Source organism: Agelaius phoeniceus, chromosome Z, assembly GCF_051311805.1.
Source record: "Agelaius phoeniceus isolate bAgePho1 chromosome Z, bAgePho1.hap1, whole genome shotgun sequence".
Classification (NCBI taxonomy): Eukaryota; Metazoa; Chordata; class Aves; order Passeriformes; family Icteridae; genus Agelaius; species Agelaius phoeniceus.
In genome coordinates, this window is record NC_135303.1 from 53,209,175 (window position 1) to 53,233,384 (window position 24,210).

Here is a 24,210-nt window from a genome sequence, read left to right on the forward strand (position 1 = left end):
TAGAGCTCTGCATCCAATGGATGCCTTGCAAGCATTTCTCTGTCCAGTGAAAGTTTCAAAATTAGACCTTTTGCTGGTGTTCTGGGAAGCTTTCATCCTCTAGCTTTCCCTTTGCCTACCATTCTCGTGAGTGATGATCATACTGTCTTTAAATATCTACTGTGCTAACAGGGTAAATAAGGGAGAAATAAGTATATGCAATTTTTTTTCAAGGAGAGCTTTGGGTTTGTTTTTGTGGTTATTTTTATGGGAGGATTTGTTGATTGGGTGGGTTTTTTGCTTGGGTTTTGTTTGTTTGTTTGTTGTGGGGTTTTTTGTTTGTTTGTTTTGTTTTGTTTTTGTCAGAGATCTCTGAAGACAAACCTGTAAAATCTGTGAATCTGCGGGTGCACAGAGAGCAATCAAATATCAAACGAAATGTGCACATTCATGTTCCTATGCTGGATGTAAATGAATTGGCTGAATGAACACAGTCGGGGAGAAACAGAGATCTGACTCCGGTGTTTTCCTCACCTGCTACTCCTGTGGACACCCTAGGCATTTCTCTGGCAACACCCTGTCTTCTGCAGGGGCTTCACGACCCACTCCCGTCTGCTGACACGCCGGCTTCATTTTCTGGTGTTGCAGCAAAAAAGGTGCCGCCTGTGCTGGAAATGGGATCTTCCACTATTTAGCAAGGCTTTGCTGAATGAGTCATCAAAGCCGGCTGGTATTGGCTGGGCTGGTGAGCACCCAAGGGATTGCCTGGCAGAGGCTGCGAGGCCTCGCTTCATTCACAGAAATGTGGGGATGCTAGCCAGCCCTTTCATTCACTCGCGCAGCATCTCATTCACATTTTGCAGTCCTGCTGGCCGCTTCTAATGAAGAGAGCCGTTCGGGAGCAGTAGGGTTTTCTGGGCAGTAGAGACATGTAAAAATAGGCTATGGTGTGTATATTTGCTGTTGCTGTGCTAGGAGGATGACGAGAGGAATGAATGCTGTGAGGATGCTGTAGCAGGTTTGCAGCGTGGTGATGAAAGGCTCTTCTGCAGATCAGTAGAAAACTGCTTTACATTGACTAGGACATTGCCATTATTCATCACTGCTGGGATAAGAGGTGCTGACTTAATTCAGTATGTCATGAATATACTAATTAAATACCTGTATTTAAGCCGGCTGTTCCACTGTGTTTGCAGTTTGTATACTGCAGCCTTTAGTCGTGGGAGAAGGAAGGAATTCCATAGACTTTTTTCCTTTAAGTTGTGCTGCAGTTAGTAATTTATTTTAAAAATTTGCACTATGCAACTTCTCTGGTCTGAATTTGTTTATAATGCAGTGTGTTGTCCTACATCCAAAAAATGTTTTGCAAAGCAGATTGATTTATAGGAAAAAAACATATGACTTGTGATGGGCATTGTGTATCACAATGCTGTGCACATTTGGACTTCTAAAGAAATTGAAGGAGGAATGAAATGCCTGTTCTCTGCATGTTTTGCTACTTCTCCAGATCAAGTGTTTGTGACTGACATTCATTCTTAATAAAGGCTTTTTTTTTTTTTTTTCCTCACTGCAGGGTGTCAGTTTGCTGCTACCTGGACTTTTTAATATTCTTTCAGGGTTTTTTTCAGTTTTTCAGAATTGAACCAAACATTCCAGTGAATTGAAGACCCTCTTCATGTCTTTCTTCGGACTGAAAATCAGTTGTGAAAGAAAAAACGTCTATTAAGCCTGTTTTTGGACATCAGAAAAATACTTTTCTTCACACATAGGTACTTACATAATTCCTGCATTAAAATAGAATGCTCTTGTGAAGGAACAGGGAAGAAGGATTTATTTCTCTGTCAAAATTTGAATATAACAGTTTCTGTGAGGGACAGCATTGACAAAAAGGCACTGTTAGGCTGCTTTTGTGGAAAAAATGTATATATTCTTTAGTTCTGTTCATCTGTTCTGAAAACCTTTAAGGTGTCTGTGTTCTGCTGCAGGGGCAGGAGAGGGGGATTATATGTATGCAAATATTATCCAGACATTTGCTATCTAATTGTGATTTCTTTATAGATTCACAAATATGTGAGGTGGAAGAACATTTTAACAGATGAATAAAGTGTGCTGTTTCATAAAGGCTATTAATTCAGTTTTAAAGGTAATTGCCTTTGGTACTAAAAGGGTGGTGGGAGGGGATAGGAATTAAAGGTTGGGAGGAAGTATCTGTTTGAGAAGATAGGAAAAGGGAATTTGAGAATTGATTGGTGCTAGTGTGCTGTAAGTGGGTGGATGTGGTTTTTTTTTTTCTTCTCTCTCCTTTTTTTTTGGCTACAGGAAGTGATTTGCAGTGTTCACAGCCTTTTGTTGAAAAGGGTCCTTCTCATTTGTGTGAGTCATGCTTTTGCTGTGAGCGAGTTGGCAGCTCTAAGCAGGACTGAGATCTCAGTCACAGAAAACTGTTACTTCACCCAACCTTAACAAGGAACCAAAAGAAATTTCTTAAATATATAGTTTTTCATTTTTCCTTATACTCTTTTTCTTTTTTACCCTAAACTCTTGTTAACCCTCCGTGCTGTTATGAATTGCTTGCTATGTTAGTACAGGCATCTCCTGCATTGGCATCAGATTTGCCAGAACGTATGCAGGAAAGCAGATAGAAGGGCATGCTTCAACGTACAAAGTATAACCGCTTCAGGAATGATTCTGTGACATCTGTTGATGATCTTATTCACAATTTGCCCATGAACAGCAAGGTCTCAGGAGTTGCTACAACTTCAGCTTCACCTTCGTACCTGGTCTCACCAGAGGTTCTCCGCAAGGACCAAGAAGATGGACCCAGCACCCTGTGTACCCTCATCCATAAAGTGTCCCACTTGAAACTCTCTAGCACGGGCAGCCTTTTGGGTATCAAAAACCTCTCCTCTGCAGTAAAGGAGCTTGCTGTCTCCAAATTGCAGGGAAGCTCGAGTGCTTCTAGTTCAGCAGCAGGGGCTTCAGACAACACATGTAACCTTGTCTCTGCCACTTCGTGTTCTCAGCAGGACGTGAGCAAGATGAGTATGGGGAAAAAAGCACGGTCAGAGGAAATGCACCTGGGAAGTGAAGATTGGAATCAAACTAGCAGTTTTGTCAATAAATCCTCTCGAGGATGGCTGCACTCGAGTGAGAAGATCCTGGGACCTGGTGTGACGTACATTGTGAAGGTTGGTCTGTTTTCTTCCATTCTCTGTTTTTATCAATGAAAAATTCTCTGCTGGTTTTGCTGACAGGATAGTTAGGCTGAAAGGATCTCTATTTGTATTTTTTTTTTTTTTTGGTGCATAATACATTAAATGTAAATGCAGGAAGGAAGGGTTGAGAAGCTGTGTTAATTTGTTACATTAAAGCAAACCTGCAAATATTGTTCTACAGCTGTATAAAAATCTTGTTCTTAAGATAAAAGCTGATTTGATCTGGGTTTTTTAGCCTTCTTCTGAATTTGGGTTTTCAGTGTTATCTAGCATACTCTATATATCTTGGATACGTAGGCTTTCAATATGTCTGGTGCAATATACAGGAGGAAAGACAGACTCCTTGATCTGAGGAGAGCTGTTAATCATGCATGAATTTTTCAGTTTTAAACACCTCTAAGGGCAAGTGTTTTTTTAAACTGAGATGATATTTGAAATCTTAGGGCAGTAAGGCAGGGAGCACAGTTCTTATTCTGTTTCACAATTTGTTGTGGGTAGAGCAGGAAAATGCAGCTTGTTTTACATAATGAGCATTCAGCCACTTTAAGTGTTATTGCTCTTTTCAGTCCATTGATACAGCATGTTAAGAGCAGAGGATCTTAAGTTTACAGGTTAAACTTAATGTTTCTATATGCTTTGAAAATATTTTGAAACCACCTGTTAAAGTAGAGCCTTCAAGATAAGTGTATGTGCAATGCTTTTTGTAGTTAGGCAAGAGTCTGGTAACACCTTTCAGCATGGTGTGCAGAAAGTGTAAAAATGACATTATTGTCCAGAATTCATTCTTCAGTTGCCATATTTCATTTGCCAAGAGGCTTTTGTATCTTAAGTGTTAAACTGTTTTGCAGCAGGCTATTAATATTACAGGTCTATTTTTAGTGTCATCTTATTTTAGGTGTAAGAGTCACAGGTGACTTTATTTCAGGATGCTTTAAAACTGAGTAACACCCTTGTTACTTAACTCTCACTGCTTTTTCTCAAGTGAGAAAATAATTTCTTTTCCTTTTATTATCAAAAGCAGAGTGCATTTTTAGCTGTTGGGAGACTAGGAAGCAGTTTTCATTTCTTTGTGTTAGTGGTGATAATAGATTTAGCAGGTGGTGGTAGATTGAGTAAGTTGGCCAATTCAGAGCACTATTGAAATTGTACTGTCTTTTTTATCACTCTGAAATTTACTGGGATCACAAAGGAGTCAGTGCTACCTTTCAAGCCACAAACTGCTGTTCTGTTACTCTTCAAGAAATGTCTCAGTAAAAAAATCCCCACTGATGCTAGACATAGTGGTCTTGAGACTCCTGATGTCCTTCTGCACAGAAATACTCTGGTTAACAAAAGGTCATTTACCATTTTCACATTAGCTCAGGCAACTCAAATGTTTTACTTTTTATTTTGCATAGGATAGTACAAGCCCAATAATGACTGTGTGAATACTCTGCTGCTGTTAGTTTTACCTGAAGTGATCATTCTGAAAAAGAACACACACAGCACTGAATTTCTTAATCCTTTCAGCAGTTTACATACTATATGCTATAGGAAGCTGATATCTTTGAATTGAAAAGAGAATTAAAGTTATACAGAAGTGGACTAGCATTTACAGTTAGTAATTTACCCATACCTAACTGAGATAGTAGAATGAATATTAATTAGTGCAATAGATGTTGGGTACATGAAAGTGTATTTATACACACTGTGTATATCAGAATTTTCAAAATCAATCAAACAACTTACTTTTAGGTGTTTGTTAGTAGTTTATTAGTCATTAAAATATATGAAATCTAGTTTATTCTTTCTGTTAAAAAAATAGGATGATTACTTTAACTTTATGGTTTCTGTCATAAGAATCACAGAACAGTGCTCTAAATGTAAAAACAAAGATTGAAAATAGATATCAAAATAAGTGGTTAATGAATGAATGAATGAAAATAAACTGGTCCTGATTAGTTCCTAATTTGCCTGCTTATTAACTATCTCAGTTTTCCTTGGCAACTGCAGCATTCATATGGATAAGAATAGAAGTGCAGTTCCCAAATCCTTAAACATTGTTTGCTACCAAGGCTTTTATCCAATCAGACCATCAAATCAATACACAGATAATGTATACTGAGGGGAAACATTCCTTGGATACCTCATGGCTATACTGACTGTCTGGGGGACTCGTACCATGTTTAATTAGTACCATATGCCTTTCAGAAAATTCCATATGCCATTTGTTAAATGAGACAAAAATTAGATTTGTTGTTAACCAGCAAAGCCTTTTTTTTTTTTTTTTTTGGGCAAATGTGCACTGGGTTACAATTTTCTCATTAATCCACATTTAAAAGAGAAAATTTGTCATGGGACAGGATTATTTGTAACTACTGGGCAGTTTGATAGCTCACATTGGAATCTTCTGAAATAAGAGACACAAAATTCTTATGTGCAATATATGAAAAATATGAAATTTCACTGCTGTTCCCACATTTTTACATATTACTCATTTTAAAAATAGGCAGTATAACTCTAATGCTTAAAAAGGGTGCAGGTTTGTGGTAAACTGTAGCTATATTCTGATCTCCATGGTCTGCTGCAATGGAATTGTTTTCAACCATAAAAGTGCTGGTGCTTTCTCAATCTTTTACTCCCTGTGAATTTCCTGTTGCATTTTTATATATTATAACATAAAATGTTTCACAAAAACAACCTCAAAAAGCATTTTAGCAACAAATTAGACAATGACCATAACCATACTGGGGATATAAAGTAGTCAGGTACTGATATCATACTTAATACTACTGCTGGACTTTTTAACAAATAATGAATTAATGAAAAAAAAAGGCAGTAGTTTGCTGTGCTGGAAGTCTTTAAAGAGCTCAGTGCTTTCCCTATAGTGGGACTGATTACTCAAGGAAGAGATTATATGTCTTCATGTTGTCAGAAAAAAACAAAGGCATAGAATAAAAACAGTGTAAAAAAACCTGAGTAATGCAACAACAATTAAATGTTTCAATGTAATCTGTTGTTTCAAATGATAAATATCTACTTATGAGTATCACTGGCTAATATTATAGACATTTTGGAGTTTGTTTTATTTAAATGTGAGCACAAAAGTTAAGAGGCAAATGCATTTTTGTCTTCAGGTAACTTGTGGCTGGATTTTGTAACAAGTGTCAATGAGTTTAAAATACTGTTGTTCAGCAGTTCAAAACCAAATAAACCAAAAATACTGTATAATTTTATATATCTATATGAAGTGTATCTGAAAAAGCCAGTAAGATTTAAAGCCAACACAGTAATATAGAACAGACCTGAGTAAATCTAGTGTTAAAAACCAGATAGAAACACAGTATCTAAGAGAGAGGAAGGAAGAACTATTTCATCCAAAAGAATCACTTCAAGTCAGGCAAATAATATTTCAATAAAAAGGACATTAAATTATTATTATATTTCAATATAAAGGACATTATTCTTATTATAGCAAAGTATTCAAAGAATATAATCCTAACTGATATTATTTCTTTAATATTCTAACACTTTCATTCTTTGTGAGGAAATAGCAACAGTTTATATCTGATGTGGAAAACAGACATCATTGTGATGCTGTTCAAACACATCACCAAGTAAAGGCTACAGTTCTGCAAACATTCCTGCATGACACTGTTTACGGGAGCATTCTCATTGAAATAATTGAGGCTACCTTTGTACACTGGAAGTTAAGTGTGTGCTCAGGGGTGAACTGAATTGCTGAGTCTCTTTAGTGGCTAACCCAGACTGCAAAGCACAGCCTTAAATGGAGCTAACAGAGTGGAAACTGCATCATATGTCGCCTTCCCCTAGAAGACTTCAGGGCTCTTTGGAAAAATGTTTCTCTTTTTATTTTTTTTTTCCTTTCTGTTGTAGCCAGAATTGATTTGCTCTCACTAAAAAAATCCCAAAAAACATTTCAGCAAAGCGTTTTCATTTCTCTTTTTAGTTAAAATTATCTTCTTTATAGAAAAAAATTTGCAAGCTTGTTTGGGTTTCTTTTAACTTAATTTCAACTTTTGTCAATCAAATTGAGGTGATGCTGTTCATTAATCACTGATCATTTTGCAGGGCCTGACTAAAAACCCCAAACCACAGTCCTAGAGCATCCTGTTTGTAATAAGGTTTACATGTTTAAGAAGTGTGTTGTGTGTTTCAACCATATGGTAATAATAGGATAGAATACTGACTTTTTACTTCAGAATCTGCTAGCCTCAACCCGGGTACAAAAACAGTGCTAACAAAGACTAATGAAACTGGCTTATCACTGTGGGTTTTAAAGCTGCATGCATGCAGATTAGGGGAGAGAGAAGTAAGTGACAAAGACAGCATTGGTTTAAGTAATTAATCCCTCCTATTGTACCATATTCCTGAGAGATCAGTTAGTATCCTTTCCATTTTCCTTCACTGTTATTTGAACTATGAAAGAAGGATGTTGATGCCTGTTGCTCTGCTGAAAACCTTTCTTTTGATCTTCATGGGCCTGAACTACTGTGGGTCTGTTGTACAGCCCAATAATAGGAAAAGAGCATTTCTCACAGAAATTAGATCAGATTCTACGAGCAGAAATCATACCATAGAGTCTTTAATTATAATATTATTCTAATTACATGAATCAAGTACTATTACTGTACATTTGCACCCTTTTTTTCTTTCTGCAGAAAGCAAAGCATGTATTGATTTCAGAGTTAAAGGATTCAGCTGTCAACATGAATGTCTGTTCTCCAGTACATTTGGACTGTTTGCATGGAGTATTTTTGTTCAAAACAAAAATTATACTCTTGCTAGTTATTTATCCTGCTGGTTATGTATGTCCTACAGTTTTAAAATCCCTGGATGAATTTAGCTGGTCAGTGTAGGAGGTAAAATTGCATTCAGGCAGAATTCCTTCTCTGTTTTTCCTTGGAAATTGGACTGTTTGTTTCTTTGTTTTCCAACAATGTTTATAGTAAGAATATGATGTGCCCAATGTAAATATCTGCCATTACAAACACAAAGAGAAAACACAGATGAATCAAGATCTTCAGTGAAAAGTCATACCCTTCTGTGCTGCTGGAGACAAGGCATTCCTTTATCCCTGTGACAGGGTGTTTTTCTCCCCTAGCCAAAGTGAAATCTTATCTCCACTAACCCAACAGCTATACTTGTGCTGCAGCCTGGCTTCATTTTACAGCTGAAAGTTCAAGTGAATGCACCAAGTATCAATATTAAATTTTCTTGTTTACGGTGAGAAAAAGCTTGGATCTGCTTTGGTGTAGCGTCAGAGGCAACCAGCCTTCCTAGCTACTTATGCTCTTTCAAGGTGATTTACTCTCCCATGCAATGAAACAAATTTCATAGAGGAAGAGGGGTTCAGTATTGCTTCTCTGCAATTCTGAATAGTCATGTAATACTAATTTCATTTGAGCCTATATGTTTATGACAAAATGTAATGCAGCTCTACCTTTGTCAGCTGCAGGCAGGTCTGAGGCAGAGCCTGTCCATTTGAGTTGTGATGGGAATAATGATGGGACTCGGTGCAAGCACATTTCCAGTCATCCCTTGTTTTTCTGGAAGGATTAGGCACAACTCAGTCAGGATAATCTGGAATGTTTATTTATTAAGTTAGATATTCCCCTTGGTTTTCAAATAAGTTTTTATAGGGCCAGCTGAAATTTCAGTCTAAAAAGGCTGAACCAGACAATCCAAGTCACAGCAAAAAGTTCAAAGACTGAAAAAAACTATGTCTGAAATTAGACAGAAATGACAGTCAAAGCCATAAAAAAGAAAAAATAAATAGACAGGGTATAGGGTGACACAAAGAAAGAAATGTGAGGAAGAGAGAAAAAGATGTCTAGATTTTTTTTTTCCCCTACAGCACCATCACATTGGATTTACTGCTACAGGTATTTTTTTTAATTTTTTTTTTTTACCTCAGAATAAATCCTGAAATTAGAGACATAAGTTGAACAAATACCTTAAATAACAAGCACATGACCAAAAGAGAGAGATTTTATCTTAAGATGTTGTCTAAGCCTGCTCAGCACCATTTCCATCCTTTGGATATATTGTTGTGCTCAGATACCTTTATTTACATTTTTGGCTCATACTAATTTAGGAATTGTACAAGGAAGAGAATGTCTCATGGGACAGCAACATCTTTCCTGACTGACATTTGACACTTCTTACTTGTGATAAAGTGATTAAGAAGCATAATAAGAAACAGGATTGTCTCTTTTTTATAGACAAGTTGCTTTCATGAACCCCAGGACATTTTAGAAACACCTGTAACTTCCCAAAGAGTTGGAATGTTTCAGAAACACTGCCTTTGTCACTGAATGTAGGGGCCATGTTTTGTGACCACGTTGAATGCAGATGCTGCTCTTCTGCTAACATTTTTGGTAAGTTAATTGTGTGGAAAAGCTAAGCAGCAAGCACTAATTAACTGGAAACATTGTATGAACTCTCTCTTACAATGTATTTACTTCTGCCAAGGAAAAAAACATGGAAAACATGGAAAGGCAGGGCTGCTTGGTATGGGCACCTACTTGGAGCTGCAGGTGCCAATTCTGAGCTGACCCTGGCATTGGGAGTTTCAGGAATGGTGGTAAAAAGGGGTCTTGAGTGAGCCTGCTTGGGGCCACTGGGGACCTGGTGGTACCCCTGGCCTCCCAGAGCTGCTCTGCCTCTTCACAGCCTTTATGCTGCAAGGAAACCTTCCAGAGATTTTTCACTATTTAAATCCAGCCTTGAAAATTTCTCCCCTTATCCCTGTTTTCTGCACAGTGGGGGTTATCTTTTGAGCACTTTTTCTGAGAAGACAAAAAACTATAGCTTCAGCATAGGAGAGTTAAATATTGATAAAGACTCTGAAAAAAGATCTGGTTTAATTGCTGAACTCTTTTGATGAAGACCAGAGGTACATATGTCACTCATACAAAAAAGTACTCCCTCTCCCTCCATGCCTGGTTTGGATTTTCAATTTTAACAGTGACAGGTCCTTCCTACATCAGACCTCCAAATGCACAGTTTAGAAAGCAGAACAGTATATGCATTTCAGATACTTAACATGTGTTTGTGTTTGGCATACTGGAAAAGCACCTGCTAGATCTTTTGTCTTTTGAATCTGTGCTTTAATGATACTCCTCATCAAGAAGTTCAACTTGCTAATGACTCTCTTACTCTCTAATGACTGAGGAAGAACAAGTTCTTTAATAGCTAAATATATTTACAGTGTCCATATTTACAGTTTCAAATGTCTAATTATGATTTCCAGCTATTGAAGCATATTGTTTTGGCTGCAGAAGCTTTTGTGTGTTTGTGTTAAAGGAATTCTGATGCAGAACATAAGCTGCTGGAACTAATCTGCATGGTGCTTTAAAGGGAAGTATATCTTAGTGGATATTCAAGGTAGTAGCAAAACAGTCTGGAAAGTCTTCACTGAATTAAAGTATGCAGCTGTGAAAATGAAGCAATTCATCTGTGCTACTGCAGTGCATACTCTAAGTGGTTCACACTGCAATAATTGCATTCACTGTTATTATGTATTTTTAAAATTAAATGTAAAAAGTATAGAACTAAACCTTGTGGGCTTTTTCCTCAAATGTAGCTTTTTCTAAGGGAAATTTTTGTCCCATACAAAAAATTGAGTCTTAATATAGAATGTGTTTACATTTGAATTAATAGAATAAATCACTGTCCAGTGTGAGCTTCTGATTCAAACACTCCTGAGGTTTTGATGCAAAAACATTTATCTGTAAGATAAGAACATAAGAAATATTGTTCATGCATAACTACCGATATGGGATTTTTCTGAAATCTTGTGAAGGCTCTGTTCATTTAGCATCTCTACTGCATAAATATTTCTGGGCATGGTGTTAGCAATCTTATTTCATCCACCTGCAAGTAAGAAATAAGAAAAAAGTATTTTATTTGAAGGTGTTTTGTTTTCAACCCCATTTGAGATGGAGATGAGAAAATTGTCAGAAGCGAAATTTGTTTCTCGGTTATATCTTTCCCCTCTAAAGCAAGAAATGAGACCTCAGAGTTGACTTAAGAAATTGCTTTTTGAGATAAGATAAAATATCTTCTTCTTTTCCTAGCTGAATCTTTTCCCTTTTTTAAGAGATTCTGAGTCCTTACTGTTGAGTTGATTGTGAGATGCTGCCAGGATGCTTTCACAGGGTAAGACAATTCATAGAAAGGGTTGGCTATCATTTGCTACTTAACAATTGTTAGTCTGAATATATAGACACATATAATCTATTTTTGCTACAGAAACAAGTTAATATACAAGAGGAAATAGGAAGGTGTTGGCCAGAGTTGGAGGGATTCTTGGGAGAACTGTTTTCTCATCCATTGTTGTAGAAGCAGACCACCTGTTTTCAAGAGGAATGCAATTGACAGTCATATCCATCATCATTTCTACTAGTATGAAAGCTCTCTTGGTTTACTTGCCTCATGGAGGATTTTGTTATGATAAATTTGAGGTTGAGGCTTATCTTTAGTTGAACCCCAAAGAAGATTTTTTTTCCTTTTATGCTCAATCAATCCTTACCTAGAGTTTTCCATCTGGATTGGAACATGCATTCTTTAAGGAGGAGAAAACCTTTGGGGGAAATATTGATTCACTGCAAAGCTCTGTACATGATTACTTACCGATATAAAAATTACCAACTGCAAAAGTATGAAAGCACGGAAGAGAGCCTTTCTGTTTTTCATGGCAGCATATGTTTATGACACATTTTTGGTGCCGGATTCTGATAGTGTCTAAATATAGGGCCTTTTCCTCATTCAGAACAAGGCTGCCAGAGCTTCTTTCATGCAGGATTGCTGCTTCCACAACCAGGTTTGCTGTTCTACACATAGCAGGAAAGCACAGGGCAGAGGTACAGACTGGGGGCTTTGGCATATCCTGCTAGAGCACAGCCACCAGGTGCCCCCAGAGACCTGCATATATGTCTGGAGGTATGTCTTGCCCCAAGGGGAGGGAAGGACAGGAGGCTGTGGCATGGCTGGGAGAGCATGTTAGCTAAGCACCCATGTTAGCTAAGATTTTAATATGGTGTTGTGTGGTAGTTAAAGCAGATGATTTAAAGGCAAATATATTTATATTCCAAACTATTCAGAGTTTTCAGAGAAACTGAAATCTCTAGCAGCTTACTTAAAACTCTGTGACTAGTGCTTATGAAAATTTACTTCTCTCTGAATATCTAGCTTTGGTTCTACCCACAGCTTTTTCTAATATTATAACTTACTCTACATTAGAAATGTCACAGAACAAATTTTCCATTCCATTCTTCTACTGAAAGTGCCTAGGTAAACTAGCATAAATGTGAATGGTTTTGTGCATGCAGGACCTCCTTTTAACCACACTGCTCTGTGTTCAGCTGATGGTAACCAGCATTTTCAAAGGCTGCCTCTTCTGCTCATCAAATGCTTTGTATTTTCAACAACACCTGAAGTGAGAGGGTGTCCTGCAGACTTCTCTGATGCCAGAGTTTGGGGGAAATGTTTGCCATGATAATGGCAGGACAATGGTTCTCCACCTACCAGGGAAGGGTTTCCCTGACATTTGACAACACCCTCTTAGCAATGGGCAGCTCTTAAGGTAAAAAAGAAAATAAACAAAGAAACAAACCCTCACAAAATAAAGAAGTGAAACCCCACAAAACAAGAAACAAACAAAAAAGCCCACAAAAACAGAGAAAAAAGGTTTTTTGCACATTGGAGTGCAGGTCTTGCTAATCATTCAGTCCAGAAAGATTTTCCAGATTCCCAGATCTATGTCCCAGTTGGGAAGCTGAGCCACATCTGTGGGCTAATGATGAGTATGATATTATAAGGGTGCCTTTACATGTACATTTTTTCAGTATGGATGCAGTGTCTCTATATTTAAAACATTTCAAGTGCTAACTCAAGTAAGTCATATAAATAATACACATACAACTACACTATGGTTTCTGTATGAAGTAAAGAAGCAAATGTATGTTTTGATAAGCTATCTTCCCTTTCTGTGCCCATGTCTTGCTGATTAGGAAAGTTAAGTAATTTTGTGATGCATGTCTCAGTCAAACTTGTAAGATATTCAGGGTAATAAATGTTCTTCTAAAGCACAATTAAAAAACTAGAAAGCATTGTGGCACTTACTATTTTTCCCTAACTTAGTTTATTTAATTTTATTAAAGGGAGCACTTTTTGATTACAGCTTAGACTTGTATTTCTTTTCTAGTTTCGAAGAAATTTAAAAAAAAAATTTTTGTAGATTTTTTTTTCTCTACTTCAGTGATTTAGAAAGTGGGTATTTTAAATTCAGTTAAGCTGGGAATTTAATCTAATATGATATCAAAGGGATTGAAGGATAGAGTTTCATATTAATTTGCTGAAGAGAAAAATTCATTTTGTAAAATACTTATCAATCTTGCAGTCTCTGTCTATAGCTTGGGCTGCCTTTTCCTTGGGCTGCTTTTGTCTTGGTTTTTTTCTTTTCTTTTTTTTCCCTCTTCTCCTTTTCACACATCAGTATTGTTACTAAAAATCCTGTCTGTATCCACAGTTTCATGTGGACAAACTTACAATCTTGAAATGAAGTCCTGGGCTGTTATTATTTTTGTACTATGGCCTGTGTGTTAGTGGGCATCTGGATTTGAATCTTATTATGATTTAGGGTAGATAGCAAACCTGAAAGTAATTTTTCAGTTTTGTGGTACATTGAGGAACTCCCAGTGCACATTTCACAAGCTCCTTTAGCCGTGAGTAGTGATACCTGAAATTTGAGGCAGCTATCATTTTGATGCATAAATAAATGTGTATTGGACTAGTAGCAATGGAACCTGAAATAAAAGCTATTATTTTTAAATAAGGGAGTCCTCAACCATAGTTAACTAGCACTAGTCGATTCATACTAACTACTTGTTTACTTCCATGCATAATGTAATTCTGGATTAGCTCTTTGGTGAATGAGAATAAAATGTAAAACAATAAAACCCTCAAAACCAAGCAAACGAATTCCCTCATCCTTTAAGAAATGAAAAGAAAGAAAATGTAGGCGTATGACTTGAGATACACATGAGAACCAGATGTGGCAAGTAAAAAGATACTCACTTTTTCCCTTTTGCACATGCCAAGTAAAAGCAGAGCCTAAGCCCGTGGGTGAGAAAATTGCAGTGAATTGCCCAGCTTATTTTATTTCTATTTTTGAAACTTAGATCTCCATACAGCACCCAGAACCTCAGGAATCAGAATCTAATTTTTGAGCCCCCAGGCTATTATCTGCAGCTGTGCAATGTTAGAGCATACTTTGGATACGTCAATATTTGAAGGCACAGGCTAATTTTTGTCTTGTAATAAAATTGTATGTCTGTTTGCTGATGTAACCCTGTTATCTCTTACGTGACTTGTACAAGGTAGGTACAAGCTGCAAAGTAGTGAAACACTCAGATCTCATGGTGGTCATCTGGTAACACAGATTAAAACCAGTAAATCTCAATTTACTAAGAATACCCATGCAGTTTTGATGAGCTAATGATACTCAGGTAGTTTGGATTCAGAGGTTAGGAATTCTTATTTTATTTGAGAGCGTAGATATGCTATGCACAAGGCAGACACTCATCTGCTAGACATGTATGTAGGTTGAACTGCTTCAGTGCTGTATGGAGCTACATCCTGATGGAATAATAAAATAAGTCTTGCTACATTTTTATAAAAGTATTTCTTGCTGTTGTTACTGCCAGCTTCTCAGTCCTACAATGGAGAATTTCTTGTATTTTGAAGAGCTTGTTAGGAAGCACCAAACAAGGTTGTTCATATTTCTGGAGCAAAGGATTTCTCTGACAGTGACTACTCTCTTTTCTTTCTTTTTTTCTCTTCTTTTCTTTTCTTTCTTTTTTTCTCTTGGCTCCAAGTACACAAATGCACTCAGCGTTCGTGTCTGTTTCTGAGAGGTGTTGAGAGATCTCAATATCTTCTTTTACACAGGCTTCAGTTAAAAATTTTAGTTGCCATACAGCAATTTTCTGAAGAAGACAGGTACTTTAGGGAGTACAGAACAAGTCTTTCCATGTGGGACAAACCAGAAATCTGAGATATATAGCCTTCTCTTACACTAACCTGTCAAAATTGTAACTAATGAGGATATTGGAACCACATGGAACGAGAGCTACATGGTACCACCAGTATGTGGCACTCTGCTTCCTGCAAGGTACTGTTTAGCATGCAAAGTGCAAGTTATGAATCTAAAACCTCTGAATGGGAAGGTATTCATTCATATGAAAGATTTTTTTTCCTTGGGACATAGTACCTTTCAGTGTACACAAGCTGGAAACCCATTCAAATATTAGAAAGCCAACAGAAAGCAGAATGTTTTCTGAGAAAGCTTGGAACTGGTAGTCCCAAATCCTCCTACTTCAAGGTGGGCTACATCTCGATATATTTGGTTCCTGAGCAATGAGAAGGAGGATGATAGCAGGAGCTCATAAATTTCACAGTGCACAGTAGCTGATTGGTTAGAATATACATTAAGTGCTGGGTGAAGAGGAGCTTTTTTTAGAAGTAGACTGTTTTATAACTATATTTTAAATGTTTCATGGAATGCCTAAAGCAAAAGATAGTGTTTCTTTTTAATCAGGGTATTTATTTGTTGAAATAAATGAATAATTTATTTCCTTGCTATCTTGGTTGTATGTCTTCTTTCTGTGGATCCTTGTCAGGTTGTACTTCAAATGGATATTTTTAGACAGCAGTGTTGGTCTTGGGGAATAATTGAAGCATAGCAGTAGGTGAGTTATATGTCCCTGTAGTTGGCCTTTGGACCTTTTGAATGTCAGTTTTTATAGTAATTTCGTTACTTGAAAACATGCCATGGTGATTAAATGTTCACATCTTTTATCCCAGCAAATCAGTTGCCATCTTTGCATTGGTCAGTCAGGAATACTGCAAGCCTTACTATGTTGTGTTTAGCTGTCTTTGTATATACATAAAACAAGTACAGGGTAATTTTTCCATCTGACCTTCCTTCAGTCTGATCTTGTCTCTATTTTTGTTGATGCAGATCAGGTAGTGTGACTCAAAGGGGGTCTGAATGCACGTCTTCTAAGTATGTTTATGGGTTTTTGTCTACTTATTCGTCTGTTTATTTTGGCAGTGGCTTGTGTGCACATGTTTTTGTGTATTTATTTGCACGCCTGCATGTACTTGTCAAAATACCTTCCAGAGTTTGCTTCCAAAATGCTGGACCTGGTTCTCAAACTCATGCAATTACTTTGTTTTGAAAGACTTGTGGCAAATATAGGTAAGTGAAGGAACAAGTGCAATCCAAGAGTGTTTTAGTATTGAGAGATCTAAACTAACAGGTTGATGAAATAATGAAATTTCTTTAACAAAAAAATCACAGGGATACCTTTGAATAGTCATACCATTTATAGCATATTTAATTACAAAAGCATCTCATATGAAATAAATAATGGGACAAAATTAATTATTAAAGCATCCTGGACTAAAACAAAATGTCACAGAAAGAAAACAGGAAAATATTGATCATTGCTGTTTATTGGCATAAATTAAATTATTCCAGCTGATTATCTCAAGTACTGCTAAAGAATTTAATCTCCAAGAAAATGAAATCACCCTCTGAGATAATTAAAAATAGACTTAATGGCTTAACTTCCTTCATCAGAGCATGAAAATGTAGTTGTATATGTTTTAAGTACTCAGGCAGAAGTATATGTAAAAAAAGGAATTTATTTGTAGTAAGATACAAGGATTGTCTAATTTTGCACTGATAGATGACAGTTTGAAAGTATGATCTTTAGCTTGAAAGCTCCATGTTCTAGGATCTCTTTAGACAAGCCAATTTTTCAAAAAACATAGATTTGCAGATTTCTAAAATATTCTAGGAAATGGATCTTGAGATAACCTTTCTCAGAAACTGTGTGCTATAATAATGCAAGTTCAAACAATTTAATGTATAAGAGCCAGTTGATATTCTAGCTAATTTTATTCAATGTTGTGTTGATTTCATAGCATTTGATAGAAATAAATTAAGTAATAGTGGATATGTGAAAACAAACTAGATATTCCTTCAGCCTGTAAACATTTTATGACATACATGTTTCTATGGAAAATCTTAACTGAAATTCTACATATTACAGTTACTGATCCAGTCATTCTCTATTTAAAAGAGTATCTATTCTGCAAAAATAAAAATCCCAAGCATGAAAAATCGTGGCCTCACTTGATTTTTGCACCAGTTTCATCCCAATAGATTGTATTATGCTGTCAAGATAGAAAAACTGATATAAAACTGATATAAGAACTGATATAAAAACACAGTGCTACAATAGCATCATGATCATCATTATCAGACTCATGATGTAAAGACTCCTCCACAATTCCCCAGACTTTCAAAAGTCCAGTGTATGGCTAAATACTTAACCTACATGCAAAGATACATGGGTTTTGCCAGTCATGAGGCAGTTTCTGCAAAGGCACCATCCAAGTATCTGACAAGAGCTTTAGCTCCAGTAGGCTTTAGCATATGCAAGTTATGCCCACTTTTGGAAGCAAATCTAGAAGATTCACCCAAGTTTTTTCTCACTCCTAGTGATAGATGCTGTTGAATTTTAACATCTTTTATAATGGTACTCCCTTTTTTCCACAGAGATGCAGGGCAGAAATCTTGGTCCAAAAGTCGGATGTTGTCTTAATATTAGCTAACCTTCATGTCATTCCTTTCTTGAATGACCCTGTTAAAGCCATTTCCCAACATAGGTTATTAGTATATTGTGTTAGCATTTTCCACCTTTTTACTACTATAATAAATAAAAATACTAAATCACACCTATCCCTGAAGTGTTTATTAAGAAATTTGGTTGCTGGTGTTCTTTTCAGCTTTCCCTGTTATAAGTTGCCTTTTTTGTTCTAATGAGACTTAGTTCTCTCCCTTTTAAATAACTTTGTCCTATTAACCAATACCAGATAAATGTCCTTTACCACACTTCCTTTCTCATTAACATTATTTTTTACTTTGATTGTACCTAAAGCGGACCAATTAAGATAGAAGAAGACAAAAAAAAGCACAACAACAAATAATAAATTGAGTGTATTACAGTGACCAGGTTAAACATAAAACTATATGTTGAATGAAATGTGACACTTAAATAAAACAAAATGTTTATGGAAGAAATCTGTGACATAGAACAGCATAATCTCAACAACCTACTTTATGCATAGGATAAATCAAATGAAAAACTAAAAATTGCACATTGCCTTTTAATGGTGAGTTGCACTTTCTCCCAGAACTCAAGCCTAATTATAATACATTTTCCAACTGTTTCTTTTTCCTTACAGTACTTGGGCTGTATAGAAGTCTTACGGTCAATGAGATCTCTTGACTTCAGTACTAGAATGCAGGTTGCAAGGTAAGATTTCGCACAACTATGTTTTTTAAAGTAACTTCTGAATTGTGTCCCCAGAGTGAAAAGGTCAGAAAGATGGCAAAACACATGGTAAAGGATTTTTGGATACCATAAGTTCACTTTTAAATTTTGCTTTTACATGTAAATCTCTCATGTGGTATTAATACAGTTTCAGCAGGACTTAAAAGCTGTTTTCTCTGTGGATTTTTGATGTGCCAGGAGCTACTTTAGAAAATTTTTGCCTGTTCATTATGCCAAGTAAGGCACTTATCTGGGTACCAATTTAATGGCATTTAAGCCAGTAAGAATTAGAATATGCTTAAAATCTATGATCTCAAGATTAATCTAGGGAGCTGGTTTGGAGCCCATGTTTATGGGTTTTATAGTAATTTCTTATGAAAAGTTTTCAGATTATAAACTATCTGCACAAAGAATATAAAGGAAAATATATCACCACAATGATATCAGAGACAAAAAAAAAGAATGATTTCTTTTTCAGACTGCCTGTAAGAAACAATAAGCTTGTATTAGGTTCTTATGACAGTTCCTCTAAATGTGTAATGGTATTTTTGTAAGAACAACATATAAGTACAAGACTAAAGAAGTAAAAATGCCCATGATTTTTTTTCCCTATGAAGAATATTTTCCGAGAACTACAGGAAAGATGTTTTGCAGGTATTTTCACTTGAAAAGCTGAGTCATTGATTTCAGAGGAATGTAGCATTGATGTCTTCTAGTAACTGGAAACCACTTTTTCAGATTTTGGAATTGAAATGATAAAAGAAATCCTTTTCAAAGAAACACATATAAAGTGATATGGCTGGATACAGTGCTTGTATTTCCACCCTTTGAGGCATCTTAGAGTTGACAATAAATAAATCTGTCATATACCATAAACAGCTAAATATTTCTTTTATTAAATGAGAAAAATAACTTGTTTTTAGTTTTGGATGCTAATCATATGGTCTATATGCATTGACTTTGAGTTACACCTGCATACAGCAGCTTTGAATTGGGTCATGTAAGTCCTCACAAAAAGTTAATCATTAATTTGTCAACATACTACACTGATGAGAGGCATAGAAACCAAAGGACAGGTAAATGACAGAATCCTGTTTTTCAAACAATGCAATTTTACTACTGTACTTTTAAAAATGTATCATGTACGTTTCTGATGTATTTCAGCAGTGACCTCTGAAAATTATTTAATACCTAAGCAGACTTGTAGTTCTAATGCAGGTGGTACATTCATGTTTACCACTTGGAAATTCAGTGATACTGGCTTGTGAAACAGTTGTGATAATTATTTGGCTTGTTTTCTATATCTGGAAGTGAATTCATCTTAATTTTTCTGCAGTTTCCTTCACTGTATGCCTTCATTGTAATAATGTTGTACTTTTCTTACTTTCTAGCTTAAAGGCACTACTCTGACATGCATACATAAGCATATTTGGTGATCTGAAGCAATCTGGTCTATGTATACAAAATGTATTTGCCTTGTAGTTCCTCCAATAAAAAAGTTTATTGGCTTCTACTGTGAAACAAATTTGGAATTGTATTTTTTTTTCTGTTGAAGTTATAGCATATATCACTACATGAAATCATTTTGTTATTTCACCTTCCTCTAATTATATCTAGAATATTTTTTTTCAAGCAGGAAGCCATATCTTTCCGGCTCACTTTTTATTTTGCATTCACAGTTTTCTATTTATCATTAAACAATGAAATCCCATCATTTTTGTAATGTAGTTCCTGATCTAAAATTTTTAGGTTTTTAGGTAGCTTTCGAGTTGGGACCTAGAATTTTAATCTGCATTTCATTAATTCATCTGGCTATAGAAATCCCCTTGTCATGTCCTAGGTTTTCAGTGCTTACGTGCTTTGCTATGTAGCATTTCACATAAAAACCTTTTTTTTATTAAGAAAATATTAAGGAATTGCCAGAATTCACACATGCTATTTAATTTTCTGGTGTGTTTTAAGAAACATAACATAGGCTTCAAGGTATGTACTGAATGAATAAGACTGATGTTCTGATATTACAGGCACCAATTCCCTCTTAAGAAGGCACCTGGTACCAAATCATCTGTGCAGCCCTTTGATTGCAAATAAAATAAAAGCACCTGAAAGTTACATTTATGTCTACTAGATCATACATGTATTTTTAGGTATGTCCATTGCTGATTTCTCTGCAGCTTGCCATCACCTGATGGCTCCTGATGTGGTGTGGCCAAGACTTAGGTCTGTAGTGTTAGCTGTGACTGCATCAGCCAAGGAGCCAGGGTCCATAGCTGAAGTAAAAGCTTCTCTGTGTAAACCCCTCTGTGCTATTTCCTCTCTCCAGAGAAATAGATGTCACAGCAGCTGTGATCCCTTTCTGACCCACAACTTTATAAATTGATCCTACTGCATGCATCACACCTGTTGGATCTGTTATTTTTTCAAGACCTTTCAAAACCAGTTATAGAAGAAAGTGATCTGTCTTGGACTGATATGACTTCTGGCATTATGCAGTATTAAAAAAAGTAGAAAAAAATGAATCAAGTTACTTGATTTATTGTGAAAGCTTGGATGCATTTCTTCCTAATAAGTAGGCATCATCTTTGACACATAGAAAGCACTTACTCCCTTTCTAGCACTGCATCACATGCCTGTCCCTGCCTCTTTTGTTAACCTTAGTTTTTCTCCATGTTGCAGAGCTTAAACACAGGAAGTCAGTTATTAGGAATCCTAAATTTGCCTGTTTTCTGCCTTCAAGTTTTTGCATATATCACTTTATTTGTCTGTCAGCTTTGAGGATGAGCAAATCCCCAAAAATTAAATAAGCAGCATCAGTTCCTAGAAGAAAAAAATTGTGGGGCTCAGTAATGGGAGGGTAAGACATGTAGTCTCCTGCTCTGCTTGAAAACTCCTGGTGTTATTTTAGAAAAACTCTTAGTCCCAGTCACAGACAACTCTGTGATTAAATGAATTAGTGCTTGTAAATGGCACTTAAATTGTTGAGTGAGCACTTGGAAATTACTTAAAAATTGGACAGAGATTTCCACTTATCTGGTGAATTAGAGGTAAGAAATTCATGTGAAAAGGTTGTGTAGATAATTGGAATGGCTTTGAAATCACAGCTGTTATAATGCATTAGGAAAGTATATACATCAGTGTGCATGCATGGATGTATCTGACAAATGAAGAACTTTGGCTTCAATTTCACAAGCTGCATCAAAGCCCCAGAGTAAATACTTTGGTCAGCAGCCTTTCCTTCCTTATTGCAGTCCTGTAAAATATTGACTTGTGCCATCTAATGCTGTCTTACCTATCCTATCCTGTAACTTGTATTTGTTTTGCCGTTTCATTTTTTGTACAATGTAATGTTAAAACTTGCAGCAATACATTTATATTCATGTGAGAGCAGTGAGCAAACACTTTCACTTGGCATACTCTTCATCAGATCTTAATAACCTTGGTGGCACCTTGCAGTGATATTACTGCCCTAATTTTGAGTTGAAGGAAAAATGAACAGTTATGTAAAATTTCTAACAGTTTTTTGCCTTTATCATTACACATATTCTCAAGTCTCAAGATTCTCTCCTTACAGGGGAAATAGAAGAACTAGAGTAGTATTAATTAGTTGTATTGTATTTATTCTTTCCTTTAATGAATGTAATGTCATGTGAATCTTTGAGCAAATAAGAGGATGCGCCAGACAACGGTCAGTCATTACACATAATGATAAATGAAAGCCAGCTGAATTCACGTGTTGCATCTTTGATTACCCAGTGATAATTCTTGTAACACATGTGAAGTCAAGATTACTTTCTTGGGCAGCAAGACAAAAGCATTTAATTTTCAACGTAGTGGGGGAACAGCAGACAAGACTACTGAGCTAACCACGGGTGGCAAGTGGTTAAAGTTCATCTGAAACCTACCATCATCGTCATAGAAAGGGGCCACTCTTAAGCTTCTGTGGCCAGGCTCTTTATGCCTTCAGGCTTTTTGTAAAAAAAATCTTAACAATCAGGTAAAATTCTTTTGCAATATGTGCCGTGTTTGCAGTGCATGTAATATGTTTGTTTGGTTATTGTTAAAGCTATAGTAGAATAATATGTCCTCACTTTTTAATGCACCTCACTGTCATGGTGTGCATGAGTGACTTATGCACTGGTTTGAATTAGATATTGCATGCGCTGTTTGTTGTACATCTGAGTCTGAACTATGAGGATGCATGTTCACTGGCATTTAATTGAACAAAATCCATTTACTGCATGCAGCATCATGAAGTCACACTGCCCCATGCTGAGTAAAATATTACGTTGCACGTTGTTTTAATAGCAGTAGGTCAGAGGATGGAAATACCTCATATCAGCAGTGGACCCAAATCCAAACTCTGATCTCAGTAACTACATTAACTCTATTGGAACAAACAGCTTGAAAAGTATTCCTCTCCAAATTTGAGGCCTGAACTTTATTCATAAAATTATTAAACCAAATTCATTTATGCCAATATCCCTGGAGAAGAGATGGTAAAAACCCAAATGTTAGAGTTGTATTTGAGTCCAATGCTAAACAATATGAAACAGTTTAATTGATGTAGTGTTTCACCTGTATCTGTGTTGTTTGCAGAAATTGTCAGCAAGCATCACTGAAAGAAAGGGTGGAAGACATTGAAAAGCAAGAATGTGTCTCCTGTGATTCTTGAAGGCTGAAAGGTAATCTGTTATCTGCAGTGAATTCTGCATTCAGTGTCCTCCTTAACATGCTGTCATGCTTAGAGGTGAGTGTGTTTTATCTCTGCTTTCTTCCATGAGAACTCTGTCTGTGCGGTGGTGTTAGGAGATGGCAGAACACATAGACCATTTGCAGTTGCAGGAAGAGGTGGGCAGAGCTACTTCAGAGTCAAAGCTGTGGGAAGCATGAGGTGCTAGCTGCTACTTGGTTCACTAGGAACCAGGAGTCTCAAAAGTGGATGGAGACATCCTTATAATTCATACAGCATACCTCTGAGTGGGACAATGACAACTATAGTGCCTGATAGATTGGGAATAATTTACAATTGCTAGTTAAGCTGTTATTAGCACAGACATGTGGTAGAATATGTTTTTGTATGCCTAAGACCGGAATCTTTCCTTTTCAATGTGGTATTAGTTGGAAATTGTTACCTAATATTTGGAATAATTTTACTAATACATGGTAATGCAAAGCCAGAATGAGAGCGATTAACTGAGCTCCCCCAGTCCACGTGCCTTTTAAAGTAAACAAAGAACCTCTCGGAGGACGGGGAAAGTAGAAAGTTGGAAGCCAAATAGTCAGGGAAGCAGTTACGGATATCACTGTGTCCTGGATTTTCAGAAAGATAGTGACTCCACATGGGTCTGCAGAAGCATGACCTGAAGCGGAGTAGTCTTAAGACATTTTAAATGCAAATTACAGTACAAAGTTAACAACTGACAGAAATCTGGAAAGCAAAACACTCAAGTTCTGCTAACAGCACCTGGCAGCTTGATTACACAAATAATTGATGACATGAAGAATTTGTGTGTTGTTCACATGATATGTCCAGTCACACCAGACAGTTCATCAATGCTGAACAGTCCTTTTTGGCAAACACAGCCCAGATATTTATAAAGTGT

General features: G+C 36.4%; 1 protein-coding gene across 8 annotated transcripts in view; it reads left to right on the plus strand.

The window, feature by feature from the left end:
- Positions 1–378: 378 nt before the first annotated feature.
- Positions 379–24,210, plus strand: part of SHC3 (SHC adaptor protein 3) — a 59,366-nt gene continuing 35,534 nt past the window's right edge. Inside the window, exons 1-5 of one of the 8 annotated variants that reach the window (XM_077171791.1) lie at positions 379–1,096; positions 1,553–1,748; positions 2,038–2,122; positions 3,003–3,167; positions 18,519–18,589. In XM_077171791.1, coding sequence (XP_077027906.1) covers positions 2,075–2,122; positions 3,003–3,167; positions 18,519–18,589 — 284 coding nt within the window. In that variant the 5' untranslated portion in view covers positions 379–1,096; positions 1,553–1,748; positions 2,038–2,074. Of the gene's footprint in view, positions 1,097–1,552; positions 1,749–2,037; positions 2,123–2,168; positions 3,168–18,518; positions 18,590–24,210 lie in introns of those variants that run through there. The other 7 variants (XM_077171793.1, XM_077171792.1, XM_077171795.1 and 4 more) reach the window with 7 other exon arrangements.